This window comes from Pomacea canaliculata, linkage group LG7, assembly GCF_003073045.1.
Source record: "Pomacea canaliculata isolate SZHN2017 linkage group LG7, ASM307304v1, whole genome shotgun sequence".
Taxonomy (NCBI): Eukaryota; Metazoa; Mollusca; class Gastropoda; order Architaenioglossa; family Ampullariidae; genus Pomacea; species Pomacea canaliculata.
This window is the reverse complement of record NC_037596.1, coordinates 20,989,551-20,999,398: the sequence shown is the minus strand read 5'-3', so window position 1 is coordinate 20,999,398 and position 9,848 is coordinate 20,989,551. Positions and strand designations below refer to the sequence as shown.

At 38.2% G+C, this 9,848-nt stretch overlaps 1 protein-coding gene across 1 annotated transcript; it reads right to left on the bottom strand.

Moving 5' to 3' along the window:
- Positions 1-220: 220 nt before the first annotated feature.
- LOC112568973 lies at positions 221-7,847 on the bottom strand. Its single transcript, XM_025246581.1, has 13 exons — positions 7,773-7,847; positions 7,373-7,458; positions 6,890-7,036; positions 4,913-5,227; positions 4,230-4,360; positions 3,780-3,918; positions 2,603-2,845; positions 2,038-2,322; positions 1,722-1,880; positions 1,532-1,576; positions 965-1,114; positions 511-600; positions 221-313 (listed from the first exon to the last, which is right to left on the bottom strand). The coding sequence occupies exons 3-13, from the start codon at positions 7,032-7,034 to the stop codon at positions 264-266; spliced, it is 1,752 nt and encodes a 583-aa protein (XP_025102366.1). The 5' UTR covers positions 7,035-7,036; positions 7,373-7,458; positions 7,773-7,847; the 3' UTR covers positions 221-263.
- Positions 7,848-9,848: the final 2,001 nt, after the last annotated feature.

Sequence of the window (9,848 nt, the reverse complement as noted above, 5' to 3'; positions counted from 1 at the left end):
GCAGGGGTGAGAATAATCAAAGGATGTGGTGTCTTCTTTTTCAGTTGTTAATGTCCACAGACGCTACATGGCTAGCTACGTGTGTTGATATTTACTGCCTGGCTAGAAAATCAATGTTTATTGATATTGTCTTCACGATTGCGCTTAAGAAAATTCAAAATTATTCACTTTAAACACAGTTTTTATGTTGAGTATAAAAAAACAAAAACATACAAAAACAATCGGTTCAATATATTTTTTAATGATGGAAGCTCATTGCATTACTAAGCATTATAGTACATGTCTTCAATCCTTCTATTAGAGTCACGTGGGTCTGAAAATAACAGAAAAAGATAATTTGAAAAATCAAAACAATCGTGAATTAGCTTGTTATGGCTTCTGCACAGCTTTGCTTGATAACAACTAACTTCATACTTGCATGATATCAGAAAGAAACATTATTTGTGTTTATTTTATGGAAACGACAGGTATGTCCATGCCACAGTTGTGTTTCTTGACATCTTCACTCACCTTGTGCTGTAACCTTGACCTTACTTTGAACCTTGAGGTCAGAGTATCTGTGTTCGTCATGTTGCCTGATGGTTGTGTCGTATGTCTGGTCTGGTGAAGTACAAGTGAAATTGAAACAAATAGTTGATTATGTTTCCATGGATTATGGAAAATTATTTGGTAGTTGTATGACAAGTATTTTATTTCAGACGTGAACACTGTCACAGTAATGTCAGCGCTCTGAGATAAAGTCATTGAAAGAGAGAGAGAGAGATAATATGTACGCATATATGTATCTGTGTGTGTGTGTGTGTGTGCGCGCGACTATTTCTGTGTTTCTATGTGAGAGCTAATCTGTTAGCGTGTATGTGTTTATACATGTGAATTGACATGTAAACAGTAAGTGTACTCTATTCTTACTTCTTCTTCACATCTCTGTATGTACCTGGCGTGAAACATTTAGCTGTTGTCTTACCTGTCTGTGTGTTCTCATACATGTCTACTTGAACTTCTCCTTCACTCGCACCTTGAGGCTGTGCAGTGGGGCTGACTTCTGTGATACAGAGGTTGGTGTAGCTGTGGTCGCTACCATGGCCAATTTCATTCCTGTGAACGTCTGTGACGACTGTGTAGAAAAAAAGCAAGCACATGAAACCAAATATTGGTGAACATCTTCGACTAATGAGTGCACCTCACTACACTCCCATCTGTGAGCAGTAAATGTGACTAACAGCACACAGATTACTAGGATGCTGCTTTCGCAAACTCACTCGATTCGCAAGACACTAGAAAGTCAGACAACACAAGAGGTCGAGGAAGAGTTGACCATAACTTTATGAGATAAAGATATAAAACAAAGAAAGTGAATACAGTTTTACTGTATGATAGAAATGGGTGACCTCCCGAGCATCAGTAAAACACAAACACTACTTTTTTGCAATCCTTTGTTATTAAAGAAATTACAACACTTCTACTTAAATCAGATTTTAAGTAGTAATTATTTAGCAACATAAACAAAAGGATTTATAAAGGATGTACTTACTCTCGCTGCTACCCAGTGGAAGCTGCACTGAATCAGCTGGTGCTTCTAGTAACAGAGACAAACATGGCGCAGCAATCAAAAAGACAAATAGAGAGAGTGAACCAGTTACATAAACAAAATGATCAAGCTTTAAAAGCAAAACCTAATCGAGCAATGTAGATGTTTCATAAAGAGATTTTAAACTACTTACTCTGTAATCTGCATCTTCGTTTTCTGATTAAAATAGCAGCCACAGCGGCGATGACAGCGATGCCACCAGCAGCAACAACAACGCCGATGATCACGTGCGTTGGTTTCCTCACTGATGTGAAGTCTGTTGATGGAGACTCGACGACGAAGATCTCCGAACCTTCAAAAAGATGACAGGGTTAGAGTTGGAATCAGCATTGTTAGTCACATGACTTCACAAGAGTGATTAAGTGCAACATCTCCAAAATAGACATAATAAATACAAAACAGCCTACAATTTATTACATCTCACAAACTTAAACAACAAGTGCTCTAACCATTTATCATCAGTGTCACCGATTTCGAGACGGATATCCGGCTGTCGATGCTATTTATAGCCGTGCACGTCACACCTCTCCCGTCATCGTGGGTTTCCATTCTAACGGTGCACGTGCTGCTCCTGGCGGTGTGTGTTTCATTCTGACAAACACCTGGACTCCAGGTAAAGTTCACACCTGGGTACACAGCACCTGTTGTGTTACATGATAAAGTCACGATGCTGGTACCGTTGTTACCTGGATGATGTGTTTTGTTAATGATGACATCACTGGGGCCCTCCACAGCTGGAATACAGACAGAATAAACAACAAAAGAAAACGCAGATTACACTTATTTAGTAAAACAAAATATTTTAATCATGTTTATACTGCGGATTATGTGGTCGTAAAATAATTAAATCAAGAGAATGTGAGCATAATGGGACCAGACACGTGATGTCTCAGGTGCGATTAAAAAGGACATATGTCATTCGAGGGAAAACCAAAGTTTGAATTACTTTACTCAACATTACGGACACTAAATACGCAGTAGAGCAAAGAAAATGAAGAGAAATACATTACATACATTTAACCATCAGAGTGTAGGTGATGGAGGTGTAGACACGCCCAGCCCATGTCACGTGACACGTGAACTGTGTGCCGTTGTCCTCCCGCTGTACGTTAGTCTTCACCAGCTTCTCACTGTCTCGTCCCTCCCATCTCACTGTGGCTGGAGGACTGGCGGTGTTTGTCGTCTGACATGTACAGGACAGGTCTCGTCCTCTCACCACCCAGTGTGGACACGTGGTTGTTACGTCACCTGGTTCCACTGTGTGTAAAGGAACACAATTCAGAAACATATTCCTGATTGAAAAAAACTTCTGCTTAACCAGAATATTACGGGCGTGTATATTCTCATTCCCTGGCTAGATATCTCTGCCTAACTAAGGAAGTTTTACTACGAGATTTTTATAGTGCAAGAAAAGAAAAGAGATTTTTTTCAAATATTCCTTCCAAAGATTTCTTTTTTATGTACCTCATCCCCATTTTTCAATGCAGAAAGGTCCATCAACATTTATGGATAAACTACTTTAGGACATTCTCCTGTGAACAGACCAGTGATGGTCGGGCTCCGATTTCTTTTTCTTGCGTTGTTTTGTTCAAATAAACATTTCTAAAGACTCGGAGGTAACCAAAGAAAAGTGAAAGTTATCTACCATAGTATATTGTTACGTGCTTATAGGTGTGCACTCACACGAGACATAGAGAGAGAAAAAATATGTCAATTTTTTAAATTAAAAAATAAGTGACAGAACATTTTAAGGTATTTCTTTTACATCTAGTCCATGGCCTAATAACGGGTGAAGATGCCAGCATAAGTAGCACGCACACAAGATGAGGTAGTACATATAAGTAATAATTATAAGAAATTGTTGTTTATAAGTACGAAGATAACAATGTGAATGGAACAATAAAGAAGTTAAACATGATTTATGCCAACATTCCTTGACTGCTAAAATGCAACGAATCTTCGCATTCTTCGTTCTTCATCTTAGTGACTGTTTGTAATATTGTTCAGAGTCAGGAGTTGTCTTTGGCTGAGATGTAGTCTACATAAAATCCTATGGGAGGGGGAGTAATGGGTCAGATTTGTTATGGTTAACAAACAAAGGTGAGTACGTGTCTTAAAACATTTCCTTTTATTAAAAATATGCAAGAATCAAACTGTTCACGACACACAAAGATAAATATGAATCTCAGACCTAGTGTCAGTTGCTGAGAAAAGGCTGTAGCAGCAGGAGGAGACACAGAAATGCTGTAGGTGTACAGTCCCCCGGCTTGTGGCAGAGCTTGTGTGAACGAACACAGCTCACGACTGGCATCGAATCCTCCAAATGGCTGCTGCATTAAATAAATTACACAACAGTTTTTTTCGAATTTTAAAATTTTAAGAACAAACATACACACTTTATTCTACACTTAAATATGAATTAACTTAAATGTCTTGTTTCAGGTAAATAATGATAACTATAATAAGAATAATAATAACAATAAAATCATTACCATTATTTGTTTCTCTTTTTTTTAACAGAAACAGTGACGTGCACAAAAAAGTCTTACATTTTAAACATCTTTGTTATATTAATGAGTATATTTGTCACAAGACTTGTTTGCTAAGAGTGTTGATTAGGCATCCCACAAGCCCATGTTACCCCTGTGTTCCTAGTCCATGTACAGGTGTAGATGTTATCAGGGGAGAAAGCTTGTTGTACACGACATGAACCTGACACAGTCCAGTCCACAGGGTTGGTGGTCACGTGACACTCACTGAGCTCAGAGCGACCTGCAATACACACATATAGACATTAATGTAGACATACCGGTTCACATAGACACGTGTAAACATAGGCTTGTACATATACACGTGTACACTGTTTTTGAAATAATACAAGCAGCAATCATCAGGAAACTCTATATACTTATATTTAAAATAACATTTCACCCCCAAAAGTAAAGCAAATTAGAAAAAAAAATGTTCTTTACATAATAGGATAATTAGAAGTCACAAACACCAACGAAGCAAGTTTCAAGAAGATTGAATTTCTATCAGTTGTTATTTCCGTGACAATGTTTCTCAGCAAATAACGGCTTGATTCAAATTACTCTGGTTCAGTAACATGTATGATTTCTTGTTTTGCTTGCTGGAAGGGATTGAGATACAATTCAACAACAGCTATAGCGGGTCACGTGCTGATGACCAGTTTCTGTTCTTAGCGATGTCTGAAATGATGTTTGACATCAGTGAACCTGTTATTAAACACAAGTAAATAATCTAAAAACTTCTCATTACTAAAAGTTAAGACTCTGCGTGTATTAGTGTGCAACGTTGACTTACGTCTGATGACGAGAGTACAGGAGGCTGTGGAAACACCCCCTTTGTCCTGACACGTGACCGTGACACCCGCGTGACGTCTGTAATCAGGGACAAGGGTCAGCTGACTCTCAGTGGACTGCGCTGACCTGCTGACGATGTAGTCGTTGTATAAGGCAGGACTACATCTACCGTCAGCACTACACACTCCGATGCTGACTCCATCTCCTCGTCGCCAGACAACATCATTTGTACTGGTGATGTCTCCACACGTGACTGGAGCAGGTGAGTCTTCAAATATTTCTACCTTGTTGTTGTTACAGTTGTAGATCTTTACACCTGCGGACACAATAAAATACTAGCAATCAAAGTTTCGAAAGCACAGATTAAGAAGGTTGTCCACGTATGCGTGTAAGCTAGAGAAATAGAAAACAGAGACTAAAAGCCAGAAAAGCAGACAAACAGACGGAAGGTGAACGAACAGCCATTGTGTATATGAGTGTGGGATGTAATTCTAGGTGACAGTATGTCTTCTCTGTGTGTATTGTGTCAAGTATCATATGGAGGAAGCCCCTGCTGGACTATAGTTTGCTTAGTGCATGGTGGGTACTGCTAGAATAATATTCACTGCTTTGTCTGTTGGTTTTTCACATTATGAATGTGTTTATGTCATTACGCGAGATAAGGACAGGATAAACGCGAAGCCATATATGTAAGTAAAGACTGTATGACTTGTGTAAGCACCGGGAGCTAATTCCAGTATTGTGTATATCATTATGTATTATTATTATTATTATTTCGAATCAGAACGAATGCTTGTAACGGTATTTTCCTACTATTTTAAATACAGATTAAATATTACATTAATCACCAGTTGAATACAATGTACATCAATTGATGTAGGTTTAAATATGATTAAAAGCAGACGTGGGAGAGAGAGATGGAGAGTACACGAAACGTCCAGCCTATATTGCTAGAGTCGAGTGAACATCCTAGATTACAAATTTTACATGCGATGGACAAAAATAAAACCCAATGCGAGGACATTGGTAAAAATTACACTGCGACTACAGTCACACGTCGGAGCCAGAATCAAAGGAGACAGTTCTCTCTATTTCTCTGCATTTTGAACTTTTTCTTATTCAAATATGATTTTGGAGTCAATAGTTTGACCTTTTGTGATGTTTGTGATTGTGATGGCCAGTTTTTCGTGAACGAGACATTTTGTTTCCCGTTTTTTTAAGGTTTTCTGTTGACTTTCCATTTTATTTTATTTTATTTTATTTTATTTTATTTTATTTTATTTTTGTCTGCTCTCTGCAAGACGTGTTGTCAAGTATGTGCATTTATTTTAATCATGTAAACATATTGGACAATGGAGTTCCTGCTCGGTCTGTAGTTAATCAGACAGCTTCACACCTTTTACCTCTTCTATTCCTTTTATCTTAGTTTGTTTTAAATCTCACCCTATCATGAAGTATATTATTATTGATGTTATTTTATAAAACTGCCATGACGTGAGTTATAGGAATAATAAAGTCTATTTTTTATTATCACTATTATTTTCGTCTTATGGCCGTCTTCGTGTAAACCAAAGAAAAATGGAATGATGCTTTTCTGACTAGGGAGGTCTAGGTACCGTGAATAATGTGATTGTGTTAATATTAAATATATATTGTATTCTATATATATATATATAAGTGATTTAGATATATACACATGTGCATGCACAGTCTTTTAATCTCTCTCTGTCTCTCTCTCTCTCTCACACACACACACAAGAACAGAACAGTGAATGTTACTGAGTTTATAGAATTGTCTGATGCAGCGTTTGTTCGTGTGTTTGTATATTTCTATGTCAGATGTACCCCTGTACCCTGTGTCTAACACAATTATATTAACGAAGGTTTAACTCGCAGGTAACACTTACAGAATTTTCCTGCGTTGGGAGGTGAGATTTACTTCAGGTGACACTCAGTCACAGTGAGACTGTTTACTCACCCCTAGCGTGACGAAGGCCGTGTATCAAAATAAACAACATCACGTGATAAAAAGCAGTGTGACGTATTACAGGTGTGCTTGACAGGGTCGTCAGGACAGAGATGGTGCCATCAGCCATTGGTTGCTTTGTACACCTGGATTTCATGCCTGTACTTGAACATCGACATATATTAAACATTAAACATTAAACATGAACAGCTACCTAACATTTTGATGATGATGATGATGATGATGATGATGATGATGATGATGATGATGATGATGATGATGATGATGATGATGATGATGAGGGGGAGGAGGAGGAGGATATTACATTATTATTATTCAAGTACATACTGGAAAAATGTGTAAATAGTAAGAAAATAGTATTGTAGAGATGAAGCTTAACAAACGACAGACTTAAGCGAAACAAGAGATCTGAGCATAATGGGCACACACACACACACACAAACACGTTCATACACCTGACATACATACACGTACGTGTGTTGTAGTCGCACTGTGCTGCCAGTCGTGTGTCTCTTCACATTCAATCTTCTTCCTTGTCACAGTGAACTTCACCTGACGAACTGTGAAAGGAAACTAGTTTTGAAGCATGGCTGACTGAGCTGTGTGACTGAATGTTGTTTACACCTGCACACACTCACACATGACACATCCTTGTATTCTTAGATATGTATAGGACTTGAGAGTCAACAACACAAGCGACTTTTCTTCCGGATGTGTGTGCCCGAGGTCAGGTCATCACGTGATCGTAACTTATGTACATGTCAGTCTGTTTGTCACATTTATTTACTAGTTGCTGCCTTCTCGTTGTCACCTTACCAAGACTGGTTGTGAAGGTATCAACGTGACATCTACTGACAAATACCATGACACTCACCTGACATGTTTGTGCTTTAAACTCTTGTCTACAATTCATTGCAGTGAGTGCACTCTATGCTATGCACGCAGTCACGTTAACGGGTTGAAATGAGTCAGTGAGTGGAGGTGAGATCGTTATATTGCAATATGACAATACAGAATTACTAGGTTTTGCAAAGTTAATGTTACTTTCTATTTCATTCACAGTGATTTTACAGAATTCGAGGAACACATTAACGTCGTGTACGACAGCTGTGAGAAAGCTAGGTCAAAGGGCAGTTCAGGTCACAACTACAGGTCACGTGACTAAGGGACAGACAGTGAAGCCAATGACAGGAACAAACAAGTGGTCAGCTCGCAGTATGAAGATCACCATAGACAAGAATATCACCCTGAGATAGTGAGATAGTCACTGGCGAGACCTACTGTGAGCCTATGAACGTCTGGCAATGAACATGAACAGCAACTGAGAGAGTGAAGGGAGCGAGCTGAGTAGGACTCAGTCACCAGTGAGGGTCGTGGTGTACGTTGCAGGTTTCCATGACATCAGTGCATGAATCTTTACAGACAAGCTCATCGATGGGAGGGGAGAACATTGTGTAATGTTTCTGTAGTCTCAGCACATCCCGGAATGTTGGCTACATGTTGCCGTGTGTACCCTGTGGACTGTGACTGTCAGTGATAGACTGAAGTATAAGTATTAGACAGGATGGAGGGTCGTCTATCATTTTCTGGGGAAATAGAGGACAAGTGCTGATACATATCAGAAACACCAAGGGGGACACTTTTTTTGTATTTTTCGCCCTGAATATGTACATGCACTAATAATATCTTGTGGAAATTATTAGCTTTCATACACAGAGATGCCATTTTAAATAATTATATTATCACTATGGAAACGATATTTCATCGCTCATACAGAAGAAAAGACGGATAAAACAACGAAAATATCGAATGCATGTCTCACTCAAAAATGACTTCTTCAAGGTGTAAACAGTATCTCAAGGCAATATTAACCAGTATTCACGCTATATCATAATATTCACCTTTGTTTTACATTCTGTCAGGTCCCATAACACAAAACTCTCTGAGTTCTCATATAGTGACAAAAGCAACAACAAAAATACATGATACAAACTGAATTTTCTTTGTTTCCCATTTTACCAATTTCATCTGCTAATGTCATTGTGTGGCCTTTGTTTCTATTTGCTTTTTCCTTACATTTTTTATTATTGTGTCAAACAATAATATATCACGAGATTAGACAATAAAGATGTAAAGTCTTAAAACACAAATAGAATAAGACAAAAAGAGATTGAGAGAGAATGATATTAAGACAAGATGACAGGGAATAATAGTACTTGTGTCTAAAGGCAGGTAAATAACGATAAACAAATGAGAGAGCAAGTAAGGCGGACATCCTCTGAGATAGAAGACAGAGAGAAAGAAAGTATTAAGCTATGATACACTGAAGGAGTAATTATTGCTACAGACTGATTTCTCTCATGTCTCAGTCCGACTTACAGTAGGAAAAACACCACAACACAGCGTACATAGCAGTCAACGAACTTATCATATACCAGCATGTTACATTTAAAACAATCGTGAGTTTGAGTATCTTGACGACACAGTTTTTGAAGATTTATTTTCTTTTTCTCTTCTTTGTTTTAAAGAGTTAACAATTTCTTTAGATTTTTTATTGTAAAATATCAGTCAATACTTGTAAGTGATACAGCAGTGTATAACAACCTCTCTTTCCCCTTGCTATCTTCTGTCTCGGATATTCAGGTATATATCTCCACTTTACTGTTTACCTTACAAAGTATCTGAGAACAAAACAACAATAGCAGTGTCCTCGTCTACTGACAAACCTACAACAATCCACAAACTTGGAACTTGAAGCTTTGTTTCCTCGCTCACCAGGTCGCTCCTTGCAGTTGATTGTAGTCCTTGTGACCTGAACTATTTACTGTCTCCCTGGTGTCGTGTGAGCATTTTATTAGTTATTGTTATAGTTGTTGTTGTTGTCGTGTGGAGCTCAGTGAGACGTGTTTCTAGCTCGTTAACTGCAAGTTTTGTTCCTTTATGCCTCCTT